Source organism: Diplotaxodon limnothrissa, linkage group LG5 (genome assembly GCF_057381915.1).
Source record: "Diplotaxodon limnothrissa isolate DT_005_m linkage group LG5, D_limnothrissa_male_GT1.1, whole genome shotgun sequence".
NCBI lineage: Eukaryota > Metazoa > Chordata > Actinopteri > Cichliformes > Cichlidae > Diplotaxodon > Diplotaxodon limnothrissa.
Genome location: NC_140600.1, coordinates 32,216,704 through 32,240,095, shown reverse-complemented (window position 1 = coordinate 32,240,095; position 23,392 = coordinate 32,216,704). Strand labels below are relative to the sequence as shown.

General features: G+C 39.1%; 1 protein-coding gene across 1 annotated transcript in view; it reads left to right on the top strand.

Moving 5' to 3' along the window:
* Positions 1–7,253: 7,253 nt before the first annotated feature.
* The window catches only part of ephb2b (eph receptor B2b), a 75,248-nt gene continuing 59,109 nt past the window's right edge, over positions 7,254–23,392 (top strand). The window contains exons 1-2 of the mRNA XM_085353534.1: positions 7,254–7,308; positions 7,826–7,905. Coding sequence (XP_085209660.1) covers positions 7,254–7,308; positions 7,826–7,905 — 135 coding nt within the window. The remainder of the gene's footprint in view (positions 7,309–7,825; positions 7,906–23,392) is intronic.

The following is a 23,392-nucleotide window of genomic DNA, read 5'->3' as shown; positions in this document are numbered from 1 at the left end:
CAAATGATAAAGATCCAGTGCCCATGCACTGGAATTTACAACCGGTTTTAAAGCAACTTTCAAAGGACGACAGTCTTTAAAAGAATGTAGAATAGGTTGTAAACTAAATTTGTTTGTCAGACTTTAATGGCTTGACTTGGCTGGTAATATATAGTAGAATCCTTTTTATCAGCCGAGCAAGGACAGGCCAGCACAATAAAAAGGGTACCTACCTCGCTTTCACACAAACATACCTAGACATACACTTTCTTTTCAACCCAGAGTTGAACTCTGGGGGATTCTCCTTGTATTAAATCTTCAAAGCATTTTTTCTTGCATCATATTTTCCTCATTTTTGCCAGAGCTGCCAATCAAACTGGTAGGCATGGAGATAGCTGGTCCCTTGACTGCCACAGATCTCATCTCATGTAGGGCAAATTAGGAGGGGAAATTGGTCCCTTTGCTTCCACACTCTCTGAGTATATTTTAAGCTGGGGGGGAACATCTCATCTTTAGGACTAATACAAGCATATCGTGATCACACAGCTCCTAAAAGGCCTCTAGGAAGATCAAAAAAGAAAGGAGAAGGAGAGAAAACTTGTTTTTCCGTGAGCATTGTACGTTTTTAATCAACCGCTTTTGACTAATGGCTTGTAGGCAAGGTGTGGGAGGCTGGTGGTGATTATTTCCATCAAGTCAATTAGTAGTGGTTTCTGAAAAGCTGTCACTTTGATGAAAGGTGATTTGTGCATCCCTGTCTAACTTTGCTGCAGGTATTTCAACCACACTCATGGATGAACACCAGAGTGCTCATACAACACTTAAAATGATTGGATGGTTAGAGGAATGTCACTAGTATGGCCTCTTTTTTGAGTCATACACATGTTCACTTCAGCTGCTGCTTATAAAACTGCGGAACCACTTTTACAGAATTTTCCGCTGCAAAATTTGAAATGTACTGATTGTTTAACCAGGTCTTGTTGGAGTGTCAGGCATTTTTGGGAAATATGGAAGGCGTACTAATAAATCCTCAAGCGTGTGTTATTAGCCAGGTTTCTTTCAGACGGCTTATGTGAGGCCAGGTGACTGTTCCCGCTCACAGTTTATTGCTTAGATTGACGTATCTCTACCATGAAATATGGTGTCTTCTAACTGAACTATTTTAAGGGTAAAACGTCCTTAATGATGCGCCCCTACAGGTGTCACTGATAGCAAAAACATATCGTCTATGAAAATCTGCACTTTCGCATGACTGGCACAACAGTAGTCAAAGGTAATGTGGGGTGGTGGCAGTTGTTAAATGATTACAAAAAACGCCCTCTACTTTTCTCAACGTCTAACTAGTTTGGAAAGTTTTTCTGTGAATAAAAGACTTCTTTTACTACCTATCCAACAAAAAGTTAGGATTCATTACTCGTGAAACATTTACTATATATCTATAAACTATAGAAACCTGCAAGCCTACTGACATAAAAAGCCAAACATGCTTATTATACCTATAGTATAGTACTTTTTATAAGCAGGCCCATAAAAGGCAATTTAGTTATGTTTCCATGCTACTCTGCTTGTTTACATTAAATAAGCAAAATGGATTGGCTAAATAAGAAAATACAAACTGTGTAGGGAGATATAGCAACTCAAAGAGTACCTGGCTGTTTTTACGTTTACAGTACAAACAACCTTAAGCTGTCTTCTGTCATCACAAAAATTAAAAGAACCCATGAGATGCTAAGTTTGTTAATGGCAGGCCGTTTGAGAACCTGACATACGTCAAGTCACAGTTTTTGCATCTCTTACATTTGTTTTTTGGCTGTTGTCCCATGGCATTGCTGACAAGTTAAGTTACATTGACTGATAACACAGCTTGGCTGTGTAGGGATTACTGTCGTACATCCTGCTTGAGGCCTCCTGGGAATGCCATGCTGTATCATTCTGTCAACCATTAGTGCTGTGAGAGTGCTCTACTTTCTGTGTGTCCGTGTTGTCAGTGTTGTACTATATTTCACTCTGCACCATGCTCTGCCAAAATCAACTGCCCATCTTTCTCTGCCTTGGAAAACCCAACACTCTGCATCCTTGATGAAGTGGGGCTGAATTTTGAGTCCTACCCAAGACTGAAAAATGAAGCCAAAGCAGAAGAGCATAAACCTGTAGTTCCTCTAATGACCACTTGAGGCTGGCTCCAAAATAAAGGCAATCCCGTGTTAAAGTGTCCATCATATGAAAGATACTCTTTACAGCCTATTACAAGTAATGGGTTTTAGCCCCTACGGATATTTTTTTTTTCCTTTTTAGTTTTTTTTTTCTCCTTTAAAAGAACTCACTGGACACTGGTTTGGGCCATGGGTGCTTTGTGTAGCAAGTAGTGTAGCAAGTAGTGGTAGGCCTTGTTTCTGCTAATTAAAGTTACTGAACTGAATCTTTCTGTCATGTTTGTGCTGTTAGTGCCTTTTGAAAATGTTTTAAATAAAATTACCTGATAAATAGTATCTCTTGCTGTATAGTAGAGCATCTGAAAAGTTGGAGCTTCACTCCTGTTGAGTAAAATTCTTGTATTTTTATGATTCTGTTACATATCACTAATTAGCAGATGTGTATGCTTTAGAGCCATACAGCTTATGAATGTTGTATAGCTAACCTTACAAGCATTAACATGGTTAATGGTGTCTATCTTATATATACAGTGTATGGTCTTTCCTAACACACCTACACCATCATCTCAATTCTGAATAGTTCTGGAACTCATTAGTAATCTACACACGCTATAAATCTCTCTGATATGTCTCACTACTGACACACCTGTACACCCAGGGCTGTATGCCAGTCTGCCTTGTACACTTTGAGAAAGAAAAGCTGTATTTCTGGTGTTTGGGTCCATAGTGCATGGTCCACAAAGCCTGTTTCATTGTAAACGTGGGATTAAAAATTCATTTAACACACAGGGATAAGCTGTTCTGTGACAGTGGTGGGAGCTCTACAGTACCTTTAATGGGCCCAGCTTGTGCTGACAGATGAGTTGAGCTAAGTTGCTCTAGACCAGGGGCTCCATCCACTTCCTATTTCTAAATGAAACAGACTGTTATTATTTCCAACAGGCCATACAGTAGCCTTGTCCATCATTAAAGCTATGAATCATGTCTCTGCACTAGCAGTGGCTCCCTCAGGGGTATATCATTCCCTTTCTCCTTAATCTGGGCAGATTTCCGTGCTGGGTCCACTCTATAGGATTCTGTTTTTAGGAACAGCTTGCTCATGTTACTCTACAACTGCACTGCATACTACAATCTTCCCACATTTGCCATTAAATATTGTGGTTTCAGGTGTTCGGTGTAGTAGAACGTGATACACATGCAGAATTCAACAGTGGTTAAACTGAACTTTACACAGCTTGGATTTTATGAGGAGAATGTTTAGCTGCTTTTTACTCTGTTAGATGACATTATCACAGCAACGGAAAGAACCATATGCGGTTTATGCCGATGCTGAAGTGAGCGTTGAGGGATTTGTTCCATTCAAAGCAGAGGTTACAGTTCTGGTTGCAAGAAAGATAAAAAGAAATCTTACTTCTAAGCTGCTTCATGCTGTTTTTAGAGGTCAATTGCATCTTTAAAATACTCGCATTAAACCTAAAGGGTCTAAATATAGGCTAGTTTGTTTGGGGGGGGGGAAACAAATCTGTATGTTCTCTTTGATTCTGTTTAAAGCTACCATGTCAGACTAATTTATATGCAGGATTTTTCTTTCAGCAGTGATGCAATAAGCTGCAAAGCAATTTGTCAATTGGGTTCTTCATGCTGCTAAAAGAAAGTGAAGGAGAAATATCTCACTATATAATTACACATGAGCGTGTAACAGCATGTACACTATGTACTTGTATGTGATTGAAAGCCAGGAGACGGCTTTCTATTTGAAAAGCTGTGCTCTTTGTGTTACCTGCCCTGGGAAAAGGTGTACAGGTTTAGTTTAAAGATTAACTTTGGCAGGAGAGCCATCTATCACTCAGATTGCGGGATTCTGTCTTTCTCCTCTAACTAATTGGTTTTCTATCTATCAAAAACTGATTTCTATGCCCTTTGGCCAAATCATGAGTGCTCACGCAGTAGTACAAACCGACTGTGAAAAAGGGGTAAAGGAAATACCTGGACCACAACTTCTGCAGAAAAAAAGAATAATGCATGAAAAGATTTTACACAGCACCTATCAATGATATCATTTATTCCTCTCATTCATTAGTGCTTGAACACAATAGTGTACACACTAGATTCCTTTCAGTCTGAAGTTTTCAGCACACATTTGCATGTTCAAAATGTTTATTTTCTTTCTCGCTATGGTTGTTTCAGCTGAAATGTCTTTTCTGTGAACAGCTCTTCTCTGTATCCCTCATTGAAAATGCTGCTGCTTTCTTTAGAAAGCTGAGATGCAGCGTTGACCCCTCTTAGAGAAGAAGAGTGTTGTTATAGTACCACTGCCCCCCCCCCCCCCTCCACTCCCCCCGCCTGTCACTTCAGACAGCCTCTCACTGGAGAGCTCTCTCTCAGATCAGCACTAAACTCTCTCCTTAGTCTCAGGAAGTGTTGGAGGAAGCACTCTCAGCCTAGTAGGCTTTTCTTAGATTCCTAGGTCTCATTGCATATTCATAGTACCCTCCAAAGTCAAGGGTATCAGGTTTGAAATGGGGGGGGGAAGACATCCAACATTTAATTATTTACTGTCAAATTGTTATCGCTGTCTGTGATCTGAGAAAGGTTGGCTCATTAATGCTTCATATTTGAAAGCATTTCTTTGTCGAGAGAAATATCGTTGCTGTTTTCGACCGCCAACACGGTGTCCATTTTCCCACGAGCTGCATCCCTCAGCTGCCGCACAAACAATACAAAGACACTCTCTGCTGTAAGTGGGAAATTGAGAGGCTGCAGTTTGTCATCAGATCTGTGTCCTTCTGAACAACAGATTCTGGTGTTAGAAAAATCCATTACACAGTTTCCAGTGTTAGGGGGATATATTGCAAAATGCCAACTTGTTTGGTAATGAAGAGATCATCTGGAAGACTTTCTGGGGGGGGGAAAAACCTACAATCTTTTAATGACTATTTAAGTTTAGAGAGCGATTGGGGGGAAGTCTCTTCCCATGCTAAATTTTTTTCTCAATTACAAAACGCATGTCTAAAAAAGTTTTTCACAAAAAAAGTTTTTTGTTTTGTTTTGATTTTTTTTCCAAATGAAGAAATAATGTACACACCAAGTACTCAGTCACTTTTAATATTTAATAAGCCCACATTGGGGTGCTTTTAAATTTGATAACATTTTTCACAGAACAGGAAATATTCTTCAGTCAAATACAGCAAAGAGAATAGTCATTATTTAACACATATGTTTCAAATATACCTTGATTGATATCCTGTAATTGAGTTAGTTGACAGACAGGTAATTTAGACTTCCAGTGTAACGTGAGCACCATGTGTTATTAATCTGTTTTTTCTATTAAAGGCCTAATGGAAGTCTTGTGAGGTCTGTTAGGCATTTTAAATCATCTAATTAAAGGCCTTTAATAAAACTTGCCCTGATTGATTGTACCTGATTTTATACTTTTCTGTGATCTGTTTTATTAATGGTCATTTTTCTTTCTTTTGTTTTTTGTTATTTTAACTATTTAAAAGTGGCAGTAAAATCCAAAACGAAGCCTGTCTGTTAATAAGCCTTAACTGTATGTGGACCCCCAACTTGCCCATTCTGAGGCTGGAAACAACCCCAATGGTACCGATCATAACAACCAGATGAACCAGCGGTAGCTTGATATCAATACGTCAGTGCTATTCCCAAGAGTGTCAGAATTCAAATCCTCACACTGTAAACAACTGCCCACAAGAACAAACCAAAATAAGTGATTCCTGTTGCTGGATTTAGATGAGAACCTCTGTACCATGTCCTCTTTTTGATTAATAGCCAAAGGGTCGTGCTGAGCAGCCATGCTCTGCCACAGCTGGGGGTTCACACTGAAAACGAGGCAGTGGCTGACAGTGGAGAGCTATGTGCCACTCTGCTCCACGGGAGGTAATGAATCGGTGTGGCTGCCGCGGACTGGAGTGTAGACAGCAGGAGGAAGAAAAGTGATCAGTCTTTCAGGGAGAGGTTCTACTTTTCCAGCATGTGGGCTGCTGATAGCTGGAGAGTCTGAGCATAAAGGAGAGAAGAAGGGGTTGAGAGGAGGTGTGCTATGAGAGAAGGAAGAGAGAGAGACTGGAGAAAGAATGAAGCGGTATAGTGTGACGGGAGGGATACTGAAAAGCAACAAATGGAGGGAGAGAGAAAAAACAAGAAGAAGAGAAAGAGGAGGCTGGAGTGTTACATTCCTGGGGAAATTTCCTCCTCGTTCCCCCACAACACTCCCTAACCACCACAGAGGGGGTTCATTATTCTCACTTTACTTTCCACTAATTATCGTTATCATTATGGGGGATAATTACCATTTCACTCCCTAACACCCATGTAGACTCCTCAGCTCTGAGTCACACACAAGGTTATCAATAGATGCTCAATTGCAGTCTTATCTGCCTAATTATAAGATTTAGACTTTGTGATAACTGAATAGGATGCGAAATCTGGTATTATGTCTTCTGAGTGCTGGTGCGATGCTGAAAGTCAGCACAAGGCCCTGAAATAAACCAGCGTGTGTGGAACCTGTTAATTAAAAGCTGCTGCCTTTGCTGGAATAAAAATCAGAGAAAACCCAGGGTTATGAAACAACTTTAAATCTCCAACATTTCTTGCAGGCTGTTACAGAGCTACGGATTTTGTTCAGAGTATGCACAGGGCTGAACAAAGTCCTGTGAGACAGAGATCCTCTCTGGCTTTGATTTCATTCACTTATTACTCGTAAAAATGAATGAATTAATTTAAAAAACAGATCTATCTAACCTTGACTCTACTTTTAATTAACCCGCGCTGTTAGCACCTAGTCAATCAGTCCATTCAACAATGATAATGAAGAGCCACAGCAAGCATTTGTCTGCTGGCCCTGCATAACAATCACTGGCTGTGACTTATGTTAAGCTTAGTAGCCGTGTTTGTCAAGGGGGCTTCTAAATCCCTCTGTGGCATTTTGGACTTGCAGCTGACGCCTTGAACCTGATGAATGGTCTCTACATCTGCTGCAGTTCAACACTAGTCTACAAGACAGACACAGGCATAATGAGCTGAAGAAATTCATTAGACCTGCCCTCTGTTAAAGTGTGTGGCACAAGTGAGAGGAAGTGGTGGAAAAGCAGGCGTGAGGGCATGGGTACAGAGATTAAGCAAAACGAGCAAAGGAGGCGACTGTGCCAATGGCTCAGTAAGCATATGACAGACAGTTGGTTCAGGCTGGAGGAATGTGTGGCACAGATGACCTCATGACAGATAGGAGGCACATTTCTGTTTGACCCCAATTACCAGAGTTGTTTCTCTCCCTCATATACAGTGCAGTATAGGGTGTAGCCTCTATTCTATGTCATGGAGATTCTATTGTTTTTTTGTTATTCTGAGCTCTAAGCTCTATTCTTTCTATAAAGTCATACAAATAACACCACAGCTGTTATGAAACTTATAGCAATGTAACTAGTGTTCTTTTTATTGACTAGACAAATGAGAATGGGAACAGAAAACATTCGACATCCTCCCCCCTTTTTTCCAGCACATTTAAAACAGTCCTTTATAATATAAAGAAATATTCAGATGTTTCAGTAAGCATTACAACACTTTGACATTTCATACTGTAGACTTCCCCTTAAATTGTTTGTCTGACTCAAGCAGTTCATATTCAACCCCAGTAATATTATGTTTCTGCCATCTCTTCTTATGGCTCTCCACAGAGACACTCATGGACTCCACTACAGCCACGGCGGAGCTCGGCTGGACTGTCTACCCTGTGTCAGGGTCAAGTGACAACAGTGTAAGTGCCTGCTTTTACTTTGTGCCACTTCTGACAGTGAAGATTTCGTTTAAGCTATTATTTAAGTATTTATAAGTGTGGCAAAGATTTTTTTTAAATGTAGTTTTTGGTCACATATTTACATTGAAATAACAGTCACAACATTACAGTTATCACAGTGCCACAGATTGTGCCATGTAGCACTTTTTTCAAGAACTAAATAGAAAAGTTCTCAGTTTGACATCAGTGTTTCAATCAAGAAAGAAGTACAAAAAACAGAACAAGGAATCGTCCTAGTTCTTTATTAAATAGATTTTCCCTCCCAGCTGTTCTATGATTAACCTGTAATAGCCTCTGTTGTACTTAGTGCCCCTGTCCTTTCTTTAAAAGTCGATAAGGTTAATTGTTTAAATGCTTTTAATTTTGCTTATTTGCTCACTCTCCCATGAAAGCTTTTTTTATGATGGTAGTCAGTGTTTTTGTTTCTCACTCTCAGGCCAAAAGATCAACCACTGAGCCTGCCTGCTCTGCAGAGCGGGAAATCACTTGAATTTAGAAATAACAAACTCCACACACTTGTGGTGTTCTTTGTACGTTTTTATCGTAGCATTTAAATATTCATACCATAGCAGTCCGTAGTTCAGATTTGATTGCTTTCTTTTTAGATTCTTTGAACAGGCACAGAAGAACGAGTAGCGATAGCCAACAAAGGATCTTTAATGCAGTGATTAAATTTATCACGGCTCGGCAAAACTGCAAAGCCCTCTAAATGAAACCACATTTCTTTGTTAAAAACACAGCTCAGACATAAAAAAAACGCAACAAACTGTAGAGGACAAGTTCCTCAATGAGCCATGAGCTAAAAATTAGGTTCAGATCAGTTTGGTTCAGATCTATTAATATAGTGTCAAATCACAACAATAATTACCTGAAGATGCTTTATACTGCCCTACAGTTTTCGAGAGAAAATCCTAACAATCGGACAATCCTCTACGAGCAAGCATTTTGTGAAAAAACTGGCAGAACCCGGCTCAGGGAGGGGCGGCCATCTGCCACAACTTGTTGGGGGGTGAGGAGAAAGAGAAGAGAAAAAGGAATAGGGAGACATAGGGAGACGGGACAAAACACAAACTATGAGAGAAAGAGAAGACAAAATTTAATGACACGCTGCAGTGTTATTTAACACCTTGGAAGTGAAAGAGGTAAGCCGAGAAGAAACGCTCAGTGTCTCACAAGTCCCACAACAGTCTGAGCCGATACTACCATAACTAAGGGACCAGGGTCACCTGATCTTGCCAAAAGCATATGAGCTTTATCAAAAAGGAACATTTTACCCCCCCCCAACCCCGTTTTAAATCAATAAAATGTTGATCACAAAAAAAAAGGAACATTTTGAATCTTAAAGCTCAAAGTGGAGAGGATGTATGTTTCCAGTCTGAAAGCTGAAGGCTCTGAGGGCATCAATTAGCTGAAAAGAAAAATACAACTTCAGTAAAGTCTCAAAATAAATCGCTGAATTAACATCAATAATTCACATAAATCCTGTAGTTATTCAAAAGTAACAGGCGGAGGGAAAATATTCCCAAAATAACCAAGCCAGAGTGTTGCAAATACACACAAATTAACAGATGCAGAAGCTTCACTGATGCAACGGTAGATTACAATGAAAGTTATCAGTGAAACAAGGAGACAAAAGTAGCACGAGCACCTAAATATATTAGGGTCCAGAAATACATGCCTCAAAAAAGAAACAAACCTACAAGATGTCCCATCACTGCTGTAGAAACTCATTTCTTACAAACATGGAAAACAAGGGAAGGGAACCCCTGCTAAAACAAACAAAACCAACAACACGACTATTTGGATTCAGCATTGTCCCCATAGTTAGCATTAGTAAAGTAAATTAATAAAACCCAAACTGAAAACGGGACTTCCAACTCATTAATAAACAAAATTATATAAGCAAAATTATTATAAGCAAAAAAAAAAAAGGAATAATCCCGGTGCTGATAGAGAGATGAGGGGACCAGAGAGAATGAGAGAGAGTTCTGACCCCGTGGTCTTCTCTGGCTTTTTATGCATGCAGGACAATCTTTGCAGCCAATCAGCACTAGGGAGAGGAGAGAGCAGGTTAAGTATGATGACAAAAAAACAATAGGCAGGTTTTAGATGTGCTGGCAGACTCGGAGTTGGAGAATGACGTAGCTTTTTTAATAAGATGTTGTACATTTTAGCCTCATCTGAACTTTCTGGTTCAAGGCAAGCACTTTATGGGTGAAGTATGTTCATTTAAAGCTAAATATGTGTGTTCTAATGCCAGACTGGAAGCAATGTGTTATGAGCCTTGTTGGTGTTTGATGCACAGTATTTCCACATGGTTTGCCAGCGCGTTGGTTCCTCCAAGCCACATGCGAGCCAGGCCCACTTCAAGCAGCCAAAACCAGAGTCTCCTCCACTTTTTTCTCCACCACAGACTTTTGCCTTCCTAGAATGGATCCAAAAGAGAGAGAAAAACATTGTAGGCTTATTTGCTGGTGCATTTCAAAAAACCTCTGCCGATTTTATTCAATTATTTATGCTTCTGTGGTTTGTATTAAAGATGGTTCAAATTATACTCCATCACGCTGTGTCTGTTTGCACAGAAAAAAAAAAGTTAAAGAAAATGCAGCGATGAGAGCTGGCCGTCAGCAGTTCCATGATACAACTTCAAAGCTCTACGGTAAAAAATTTAGGACTGCTTCATCTCTACCAACCTGAGGGCACATTGTCTCTTCCCATGCTAATTTTTTACAATCAATACCAAAACATTTTCTCCTGCCAGCTCTGGATTCAATCTGCAGAGAGCGAGCTAATGCAAACTCCAAAGACAGTTTACATCACATTTTTCTTTCATCTTTGCAAAATGTTTGATTCAGCAAAACATTCATTCACCATTTTTTTTTAATAATGAGATTTCATATTAAGTGGAAACTCTAGACTAAGAAGTTGAATATTTAAAGAAACATGAAAAGGTCCCCGTTGTAAACTCTGTGCATGCAGTTAAAATGCTCATGGTTGCCAAAATAAGTAAAACTAGAGTCTAAACATCAAACTAAAGACCTCTAAGCTCTTCAATAATCACATGTCTTCCAGTTAAATGTGGTGTAATGCCTGAGTTTGTGGTTATTTTCTTTTCCAAATCATATTCAGTTTTATGAATATGATTTTTCTCTCTCTCTCTCTCTCTCTCTCTCTCTCTCTCTCTCTCTCTCTCTCTCTCTCTCTCCTTTTTTTTTTTTAGTTTGGGCTCTTATTTTCCCAAATCAGTTCTTGCTTCCTTTGGAAAAGTTCCACATTGGGAGTGCAATGAAATGTAAAGTCCTTAAACCCTTGGATTTTATCAGGTATAGCTTGGCCTTATCGGTGTGGGCACTAAGGCTTTATGATGATGTGGCTGAGCTTGGCCAAAGCCTGGGCTGTTGGAAAGCAAAGAATGAGGGTGATGGAGATAGCCTGTCCCTTAGGGGCCAGGGCAACAGGTGTGGAAACAGAGCGTACTCCCCCCTCTCAGTATAACAGCAAGAGGTGCTTTACAGAAGCTATTGTCTTACACATATATATGCATGGCTTCACGGGCTTAGTTCGTGGATCAGTAACATCCAGCAGAGTGCCGCACCAGCAGTTGGCTTTCACTGTTCTCTGTAGCTTCATGAAATACTCTATATCCTAACATGGCATGTGATATGTTACAACAATGGCAATGCAAACAAGAAACAGTATGATATTACTGAAAGTCAGAAATGTTATGGCAGTTGTTATTATTCTTATCTTATTTTACAGGATACTTGAATAATGTCTGTCAAATTATTATTTTAAAAAATTCGTTCAAATGAAGCCACAAAATCGTCATCCCACAGTGGGTCTTTGGAAGTGATTTATATGAAACAATATTACGCTTCGGGATGTGTAAATCAAGTTTTATAGCTCTCTCTGTGTATTGCCAGGCAGCTCTCCTTTTTAATTATGGAAAATGACAGTCAAACAGTATATTGTGCCTAAGACAGCCACATTATTCTTGATAGTAATGATAAAAACACTAAGAATCAGTATAATATTTACCAAACCAAAGTTTAGCTAGGGGCATTTAGGAAGTGTTGAGGAAGTATCTCCTAATAAAAAGTCCTCACATTCTGGCAGTAAAATGCATTTCCCATGCCTAAGCACACCCACACATGAAAACCCCTGCACTCGGTGTACAGTACTTAAACTGGGTCTTTGGGCAGCTTTTGTGAAGATGGCCACAAGGAAACTGACTGCACAAAAGTAATGGTAATATGTAAATGTGTAGCACTGTTTCAACAAGTTTACACCTTACTTATGCACTTCAAGAACACATTATTAGGATAAACAGCTTCAAAGATGTGCTGCAAAGAAACTGATGTGGCTGTGTTTTATCTAAAGTTACCCAGAGAGCTTGACCTAATGAAAATCAGCTATGAAAAACAGCACTAGCAGAGCAGGGTTAAGTGGTCAATGGTTTTCCTGTCAAGTGGAGCTGAGAGACGTGTGAACATCAGGTCAGACCTCCTGACCTCTTCATTGCCACGCTGAAGTACTAACAACAGTAGTCATTTAGAAATAGACTTATGGCTGCATGGCGCACACACAGCTACTGTGGAAGAAAAACTGAGGTCTCCTGCGTCGGCAGAGAGCATAATTAGGTACTCTGTGGGTTAGGTTATCATTATGTATGTGTCATAATGTGGTGCTGTACCAGGATATATCTCGTGTCATTTAGGGACACACCGCAGTGCACACTTTTCCAGAAAGACAATATGCAGCACATGTTGCAGAATGTTTGTAAAAGAAATTTGTTTCCTTGTAATTTATCAAAGATAACTAAGAATTCCTTTGGAAATAAGAATGCGGCTGCTTACGTGTAATTGTGTGGTAAACCAACAAGGCATGCTTTTTCTAAACATAAACGAGCAATTTGTAAAACACAGGGATGCTGTTTACAGTTTACAGTGACCACCGATTTGTTGTAATTCACAATTAAGTCTATGAAATTTTGGAGTTATGTATAGAAATATGCTAACGTAATCCACATATAACTTTGTGGAATTGGGGTAAAAGATGGAGTTGTTCTCCAACTTTCACATGTTGTGCATTAGTAATGGACAGTGGCGATTAGAGTTGACTGCAGCAGACAGTTCTACTTATGTCTGTGTGTGGGTTAGTCTCTCCTCTCGGTGAAGCCCAGTCTCCTGCAGGATTTGGCTCCCATGGCCTCTCTTGTAGTAATTGAATGCAGAGAGTGGGTGTCATTTGTCCTGTGTCCCTCTAGGGAAGCCACTCTTGCTCTGACAGATTTCCCACAACTGCAAATGGCTTGACTATGCCCCGGGAGTTTTCCACTGGGTCTCTTTCTCCATGTTTGTGTGAATAATTTATTTACTTCTGTCAGTGATAGAGCAGTGATGTGTTATGTGGCTCAGGACTGTGAAACTAAATCAGTTTAATTCAAACATCGTAATGACAAGATGCTATAAACAGACAGTAGATGTTATGTCAACCTATGAAACTGTTAAACGTTTTTAGAGTTCTGACGGTACGTTCGTCAGTGATGTGTCACTATTCTCACCAGTTTTGGGGTTGTTAAACAAGCTGTTTAGTTCTGCGTGTCTGTTTTGCAGCTAAACACTTATCTATAATGTATTTTATTTCTTGGTTTGCCAGTAAATATCTATGATAAAATGACATGCTTTTAATCATTGAAAATGTGCAGATAGCATATGAAAGGTAAAATAATCTTATGCATGACCTTGCTGCTCGCTGCAGTAATAGGTGCAGTCATTTTTGATTTTTCATGTGGTTGCCAAGATAACAGTTTTAAAGACATTCACACAGCTTCGAATGATTGTAATGACAATCAACAATCTTCAAATTGTGCTTTCCAAGCAGAACCATCTATCAGAAATCTGACTGCATCAACAGCAGTCCCAAAGAGCGTGTTTGTGGTAGACTATTTGTAGCCAACAAATGTACTGACTGTCTGAATGCTGGTTAAGTTTCTCCATTTGCACAGATCCAGAGGAAAACTTTCTGCCAACTTGAATGCATTACATGCAGTTTGAATATGTTGTACAAGCATAGTAGTCCTACTAGAGAAATATAACAGATGACATAACACTTGTGTTTTTGTGGAAATCTTTGGAAGCAGTTTAGTCACGAGGATGATTTTGAAAGTGAATGGCAGCATTAGCACTAAGTAATATTTTTGAGTTTTGTTTTGTGTGCTTTCGTGTCAGTGTAGCTGTTTTTCTTTCCTTTCCAAACCACATTTATTAATAAAGAAAAGTTAAAAAATAACAAAGTTGACCAAAGTGCTTCACATGAAACAAATGAATACACACACACATGCACAAACACATCTAAAGAATCACAAAATACAACACTAAATACCAAAGCGTTCACTCTGAAAGCTGAAGAATAAAGGCATACTTTACAAAATGACCAGCCTAACATGTGGAGGTAACTCATTCCACAGTTTAAGGACTGTGGCTGAGAAAGTTTCTTAAATCTATTCTTTGGTACATGGAGGATTAGCTAATCTGCAGATCTGAGACCTTGAGGAACATAAGGTGTTACGAGATCAGCAAGATAAGAGGAAGCCAACCCATTAAGGGATTTATAAACTTACAATAAAATCTTAAAATCAGTCCTAAAATGCACAGGAAGCCAGTGAAGGGATGCCAGAACAGGGGAGATATGAGCCATCTTACGGGTTTTGTTAAGGAGGTGTGCAGTAGCATGTTGGAAGGCTTGAAAGTATCACTGACAGAAGTAAATGACCATTGTAATGTGTAAAGGGCATTACAATAGTCAGTTGAGTTGTTATAAAAGCATGTGTAACTCAAAATGATTAAAAGATAAGAAGATCTTGAGTTTGGGGGGAAAGGCTCAATTGGTAAAAAACTGATTTCACAACAGAATTAATCTGTTTGTTCAGTTTAAAGTCAGAGTCCATTTTTACACCAAGGTTATTTACACTGAGCTTAACTTAAGGATCTAGTGGGCCAAGGTCCACAGGGTTACTACGTTCATGTTTTACGGAAAGATGCAAGTGCTGTTCTTGAACACTGGTCACGCAACATGACTATGACTGTTCTGCTTCAGACAGTTTAAAAGACGGATTTAGCAGACGGAGTCTGAAAAATGAAGCTGGCATGGAAGTGCCTTAAAACTGAATTCTTTCTAAAGAGCACTTGGGGGTAACTTCTGTGGTTGCAAAAAGACTTCATTGTAAAGAAGCCGGACAGTGATCTCAGTAGTTTCCTGATGAGCTCATGATATCAATCTGTAGTTTCAGATAACTTTAGAATATGTGAAATCTCTCTTTATCTCTTCTTTGTTTGCAAACTCCTTCCAGACCACCAGGAGTTGTACAGCCAAATTTGGCACATCTTAGATCACTGAATTTTTTGTAGCAGATATTATTATGTCCTTATGTTACCTAGCAACTACCTAGCAATGGGCAAAAATGACCATTTAACACTTCCTATAATTTTTTTTATTTCACAACATCTACTATATAGCCACAAAAGTTGAATTATGCATGATGCATTACTTGCTTTTTATATTCTGTGTACCTATAACACCTAATGTAAGCTTCCTATTGTTTGTTGAAAATAGCGTCTCTTGTAGATCTAGAAAAGTTGACTCATGCATACTTAGTGACTACCTAACAGTAGGCTGAAATGGCCCATTTTTAAAATATAAACAATATCTACCACTCCTGATTAAGTAGCCCCCATCAGTTTGAACATCATGAACAGGCCAAACAGTACAATAGCATGGGTATGCACTAGTAGGCATCAAGTTCTTTCTTCAAACTTTGTTCATTAATAGAGTTAGAAGGATTGGTGGAAGGGTGTGCTAATTGGCTAATGACTTGTCAATCACAAGTGCAGTTCTCAAATAAGTTAATGTAATCAAAACATCACATTTCATGCCCAGATTGGCAGCAGCTGGTTAAGCAGATTCAAATACAGCACCTTGATTCTGAGGGTTTTGCAGTCTGGTCTGGATTTTCCATGGCAGGATCCTTGAAATGTTTAACATCCGCACTTAAATTGGTTGTATTTTGTGCAATTCTCTGCCCTTTTACGTACCTTTTTATATTTGCAAAAGTTTAATATGGCACTTACACAAAGCCATAACATGGATAAAAGTTTTCTTAAATCAGAAATAGGAGAGTGGGGTTATTTATTACAGCATAAACATAAACAAAGAACACCTGTGCCTACTAATTGTGTTTAAATTGTGTTTAAATAAAGTTACTGTTAAATTACACGATAAATGGATACAAGAGGTAGTATACAATATCTTTTACATAATGTACATAATTTATATATTTTTGCTAAAAAAAAAACAACTTATGAAGAGATATGAAACCATGGACTTAAAGAAAAGACTGTCTTTAGTTAATAATCCGAGCTGTAGGGCCTGCTCTAGTCAATAATTCAGCCTTGTCGGTGCGTTCCGCCTGGCTTTACAGATAAAGTAGAGACATACTGTCATGAAGAGACATGGATTGCAGGTCAGGTGAACTTTTCTTTCTCTCTCCTCAAATGGCACAAGAGATATTGATTCTGGGCCTCACTCTCAGTGAGCTTCACTGAACTGGAGCACCTTAAATAACTACAGAAGAAGAGGGGAGCAGCAGTCTCGAGTCCAGCACAATCTACAATGCTGTGTAAAAGTCTTGTGCCAACCCTCATTCCTTCATTTTTTGTGTTGCAAGGAACCAGACTTTCAAGTAATTTTTAAAAGAGTAATAATTGTCCTGCCTTTCTAGACGTCCTGGAAGTTTTTCTTTGGACACTGGCTATTTTTCATATATTTTCAGTCCAGTCCTTGTACCTGATATTTTCAGAGGAAAGGCCTTTTTTTGGTTTTGTTTATTTGTTTGTTAAGCTCCTTAACAGTGACCTATGAATCATTCAAGTGAAATCTAGGAAAAACAGCAAAAATAACTGTCTGAACATCAAGGTGATTTCTAAAGAGACATTGGCCAAAGTCTTGGTATATCCTGGCATGGCATGTTGTGTCGTTCCTTGGAAAAACTTGAAGAATTTAGAGAAGTTGGAAGCCTAAAAAAACTTCCTACAGCAGCTGAAAAGTATCAAAAAGTCTTGATCTTAAGAATTAGGGACGAAAATCCAGCAAAGACTACGTAAAATACCTGAGAGATACATGTGGCTCTGCAGCAACTACTGTTTGCTGAAGACACATCAAAAATGGTCCCAAAAGAAGAGTGACTATCAAGATAACACTCTAAAGGAAGGGAAATGGGCATAAAAGGCTAAGGTGTGCCAAACTGCAAAAGAACTGGACTAAAACAACACTGGCAACAGGTCTTATTGAGGGATCAGTCCAAATTTGAAATATGTTTTAAATCATCATTGTACAGAGGAGATCAGGAGAGCGATACAAACATGAGTTCCTACGATCGTGGCTCAATAGTTGGTAGTTCGCCTTGTAATCGGAAGGTTGCCGGTTCGAGCCCCGGCTCGGACAGTCTCGGTCGTTGTGCCCGGTGGCGCCAGTGTCCGGCAGCCTCGCCTCTGTCAGTGCGCCCCAGGGTGGCTGTGGCTACAATGTAGCTTGCCATCACCAGTGTGTGAATGGGTGGATGACTGATTGTGTAAAGCGCTTTGGGGTCCTTAGGGACTAGAAAAGCGCTATACAAATACAGGCCATTTACCATTTACAGCCATATTTAAAACACCGTGGTGGCTCTGTCATGGTTTGGGGCTCCATTTCAGCCAGTGGTGTTTGGGACCATTATTGTACTTATGGATTCATCAACACAGAAAAGTACCATCAGGTTTTGGGCTGGAAAATATCTGATTGTTTCAACATGACAATGGTGAAAAATTACCAAAATGCTGGCAATTAAGCCTGGAGAACTATTCCTAAAGACTACTTCAAGAAATTATAAGAAAATTTGCCTGAGAGAGTTCACGCTCTGAAGCTTTTTTTTTTCTGTTTAAGACAATAGTTTCTCAGTGTTGCTTTTCCAGAGTAATCTAAATCAGACTCCTCGGCAGTTAGTGGACCTGTAAATAGTTTGTTAAGAAAACATAACAACAGTTGGCAGGAAAATAGAGGTTCTGTGTAAAGTACAAGAGCAATTACTTGCCTGGACTCTAGTACACTTCATGTAACAAGAAGTGTATTTGAAAAGTAGTTAGACTGTGCCATGAATGTAACAATTTACTTTCCTATGCCACTGCTAGGGATTCTCAAAGATTCTATCATAGTTTTTAAAACCTGCTTTTTTAACTATGAGCCCAATTATGAAATTAAGGCTAAAGCCAATTTGAAATGGGAAACGGAGCAGATGAAGTATCTTGGAGTAAATATTACTAAAGATCTGTCTAAGATATACAATGCAAACTTTAATCCTTTAAGTTATAAAATAAATGAGGATATTAAAAGATGGAATTTATTACCATTTTTAAATTTTGAATCACGTATAGATACAGTTAAAATGAATATCTTGCCCAGGATGCTCTACCTATTCCAAACACTCCCTGTAGAAATAACTGACAAACAATTTCGGGAATGGGACAAAATAATCTCTAGGTTTATATGGCAGGGGAAAAAACCACGGATTAAGTACCAAACTATTCAGTTGGCTAAAGACAAAGGAGGGTTGGGGTTCCCATGTTTGAAAGACTATTATATTTCTGCTCAATTGAGGACATTAGTGTGTTGGTGTAATGTAGATTATCAAGCGAGATGGAAAGAACTAGAAACAGTGACCTTAAAAGATTCTCCAATTCAGGCAATTCTAGGGGATGTGACACTTATTAAAAAACAAATTCATCAAGGAAACCAATGGATTAACCTACCTTTAAAACTCTGGTTACAATTTCTTAATAAGAATGATTGGATTGAAGAGGTTAGGATTTTAAGATGGTGCGCTTTTGACAGTGATTTTTTACCTAATGAATTAGACGTAAGATATAAAAAATGGTCTGGACAAGGTTTAACGGCATATTGTATGTTTTACGATAAGGGAATTCTTAGGGACTTCCAATCAATAAAAGATCAATACCAGTTAAGTAAAACGGACTTTTTTAGGTTCTTACAAATTAGGCATCATCTATATAATTTTATACCTAAGAGAACAGATCTTTTTTCTTTACCTGTTCTGAGTATATTTGTCAAGGCTTATCAGGCTGACACAGGCCTTAAGGTGATTTCAAGATTGTACAAGGGTATACAAGAGGTTAAGAAGTGGAATACTACCTACATCAAAAAAAAATGGGAAAATGAAACAAATATAGCAATATCAGATAACATTTGGTATGAGCAGTGCGCTTTTCAGTGGAGAATTTCTAGTTCTAATACATGGAGATGTTACGGTTGGAAGAGTATCTGTAGGTTTTTTATTACCCCTGCACAAAGTAAACATTATTTTAATCACTCTAATTGCTGGAGAAATTGTGGGGCCCAAGGAGTAAAACATTTTCATCTGTTCTGGTCTTGCCCAAGGATCAACATTTTTTGGGTATTGATCCACTCTGAGTTGCAGATTATTTTTGGTATGCAGCTTCCCTTTAATTGGGACGAACTTTTGTTTGGATATTTATACTCAGTAAATGTAGATAAAATGTCTAAGCAGTTGTATGGTATCCTGAGTTTGGCTGCCCGTAAAATTATTACCAAGAAATGGCTTAGTGTGAAAATTCCATCACTGGGTGATTGGCATGAGACTGTACATTGGATGTTTAAAATGGAAAGAATTACCTTCATTAAAAGACTCCAGTTTGATATATTTAGTGAAATTTGGGGTAAATGGAAACACTACATCCGGTTAAGGAGACCCGATCTTGTTTGAATCTCTGTAACTATATATGCCACATTTCTGAATCGTTATGTGTTTATATGTATATGTTAGTATGTATGAGACTACAAGTGAACACATATGTAAGTAGGTATGTGTATGTATGCTTAAGAATATGGGTGTGTGAGTGAATATGTGTGTGCGAGTACATACACACTAGAGGGTACACCCGTCTGTTTTTCTTATTTTTATTTATTTATTTTTTTTTATTATTTACGTCTGTTCTTGATTATATGTTTATTTTGGATTATTTGTGTTTATATAGGTTGTTTAATAAAAAGAGAATAACAAAAAAATAAAACCTGCTTTTTGTCAGAGTAATCACTTATTATATGCAGGTAAATACTAGTGTTTGTTTAAGTACGTTTGGATTAACCAATGAGTAACATCCAGCAGGTTCAACCAAACATAGCAAGCTATTTTCTTGCACCATTCGACCCAAGATTGTTCGAGCTAGGACCCCAACGAGAGCAATTAAAACGCAGAACAGTGTGCTTTTGTTTGGAACCAGTCGCGCATTCGGTTTCACACCATTGGTTTTTCATCATGAGAGGATGTTTCTCTGAGGAAGGAAGCATGTGTACCGTGAAAAACCATTAGTTTTTGTTTATCTTGAAGCAGTATCATGTCTAACAGTTTTGAAAAATTACCCCAAATCACGCACAAATGCAAAGGAGCTTATTTTACGGTCTATTAGTGTACTGTTCAGTGCGCTTATTCCATTGCTTGTTGACTTTTGCTGAGAAAACTTTGGCCAAATGTATCAGGATCTTGGTACAATGAGTAGGAGTTTTTGTTTCCATCGTCATCTGAGGGCAGCTCATTCCCTCCATCTAATCTCTCTAGACATCCTCCATCAGTGCTACCTTCACCTGCTGTACTCAAAACACACGACCACCTTTTACAGCATTCTCCGTGAAGAGCCAGTGCAAAAAGCTGTGAAAATGAAGACGTTTCTTCTAATTTCACACTCTGCGCTTGATCGTTAGGGTCTTATTATGCCCCATTTGCTTCCCTCCACTGGCTGTGATGAAAGCAGGGCAAAGAGGCCGTGACAGGACAAAAAGGGGCCCTTCATCAAAACACATTTTGTTTGGGGTCTTTTTTAGCCAGATTCAACCCTTCCCCCACATCTCTGCCAACACTTTCCTGGAGTTTCCCCTGTCTGCATCCCTCATTAGTAGCAACCCCCACCTGTCTCCACATTCATTTTATTAAACTGTGATTGCCCAATGCTCTGCTCACTACAAGCAAGCTGTCCGCTCTTATTTAATTGGCCCACAGCCTCCCTACTGCTCCTCAACAAGTGGGAAGGTCAATGGGTGCTCATGACCTGGGATGATGATGTCTGCCAATACTGGGCAAAAGACAGATTTTTTTCCTTCCCTGTTAACCATACCCGTGAACTGTAGCACATACATCCATGCCTTCCAACTAATTAGGTTTTAATCTGATCTCTAAAGGTACCGGAAGGAAAATCCTCATAATTATAGTGAGATAATCAATATAAGGATTAACGCTAGAAATTCATTTGTAAATAGATAGTCAAGAAGAGAAATATAAATATAAATTTCAATTGAAACACTTTTTTTCTTTTTTAATAGGGAGACTTCAGTTTTTTTCAGTGCTGCCTGGATGACTGGCCCATTTAAGCTTTTATTAAATTTTTTAATGCAGCTTTTTTTCTCTCTCTCATTATTAGTATTATTTTTGGCTGCACATCAGACTTTTCTGTTTAGGTTGGCTTCTGTGATTGTTTGGGTCACGCCAAGCATTACACTAGCAATGATTAACTGGGACATGGGAATTAAGAACTAAAGCTGCTTTAATTAGTAAAAGTGTTTGATAGAATGCAAGTTTGTAACAGGAGGGGTGACTTTTTTCTCCCAAACCGTCAAAATCTGTCAAAATCCTCACTAAGTGGGCACTAATTTGAGAAATTATATCAGCTGTGAAGTGAAGAGTGAAGGGGGAGGAAGAATGGTAGAAGCCGTAGCAGGAGCAGCCAATGCAAAGTGGTTCATGGGGGTGAGAACTGGATTCTTTTCTTGGCTGAGATGCTGGGGTCAAGGTCATGGCCTGCATAGTGGTTAGAGTACATGGTGTTTAAAGCTGGTTTGATCCTTAGCCAAGGGGCAGGAAATCCACAGAGGCTGCATCTGGACTCTGTATAGCTGGAGCGAGAACTTAAATTGGTGTGCAGAATGTGGACTTTGAAGTGGAACAGCATGCTGAAAAAACCTGGAGTAAAATTTGCCCCCTGATTATTCTTTATATGATTACCTGTGTAATATGATTATGCCAGTTTAGTGTGACTTTGATTGTGGAAAATTCATGTCATGTTTTCTCAGTGCTTCACCATAGTGAAAGGCGCTTTCACTACATTTTCAATACCCCATAACAGCATGTGCTTTGAATGTGTCCTATTAAGTTACAATAAAAAAAAAAGTAGGACACGCTATCATATAAACCAGAGTCTCTCTGCTGTGTTCAAGTGACTAATGTCACATCTCCAATTTCTCTTTGAGCGGTATAGCATGTGAAATATTCCTTTACTGAGAAAATGGGAAGGAGCAGTCGAATATAAGAAGTCTAAGCCTGTGGAAAAAGATTTCCTTTTCAGAATCAGAATCAGAATCAGAAACTTTATTGTCATTGTCATGAGAACAACGAAATTAAGAATGGTCCCCGATCATTGCATCATCCCTAGCAATATCAAAATATAAATAAAACAATAAAATTCAATAAATAAAATAGATAGAATACTTAAAATACTAATAAGATATAACAGTAAAACATTCACATACATTCCCACACACATGCTTCAGACCGTGCATAGATTAACACAAGAGTGGCGTGATGGACATTTTTTTGTAGTATTCAGATGTGTTATTGCAGTTGGATAACAGCTGTGTTTGAGTCTATTAGTCCTTGCTCTGATTGCCCTGTACCGTCTGCCTGAGGGCAACAGTTCGAACAGGGAGTGGCCAGGATGTGAGGTGTCTTTTATGATGTTTTGGGCCTTTTTAAAACAGTGGGCGTTGTGTAGAACTTCCAGTGTGGGGAGAGGGCAGCCAGTGATCTTTTGGGCGGTGTTAATGATCCCTTGGAGTGCTTTCCTCTGAGCCCCTGTGCAGCTAGTGTACCAGATGCATATGCAGTAAGTTAGAACACTCTCAATGGTGGCTCTGTAGAAGGACACCAGCAGTCTCTGTGTGATGTTATTCCTCCTGAGAATTCTCAGGAAGTACAGTCTCTGTTGGGCCTTTTTCAGCAGCTCGGAGGTGTTCACACTCCAGGAAAGGTTCTCCTCTATATTGACTCCCAGGAAGCGGAAGCTTGCCACCCTTTCTACACAGTCCCCATTTATGAATAGTGGTTGGATCTCTGCCTTTTTCCTTCTGAAGTCTATTATGAGTTCTTTGGTTTTTGAAGTGTTGAGGAGGAGGTTATTGGCCTTACACCATGACGTCAGCTGCTCCACCTCGTCTCTGTACGTAGACTCGTCTCCCTTGGAAATGAGCCCCACCACTGTGGTGTCATCTGCAAATTTCACAAAGATGTTGCTGTGGTGGCGAGGAGTGCAGTCGTGTGTGTAGAGAGAGTAGA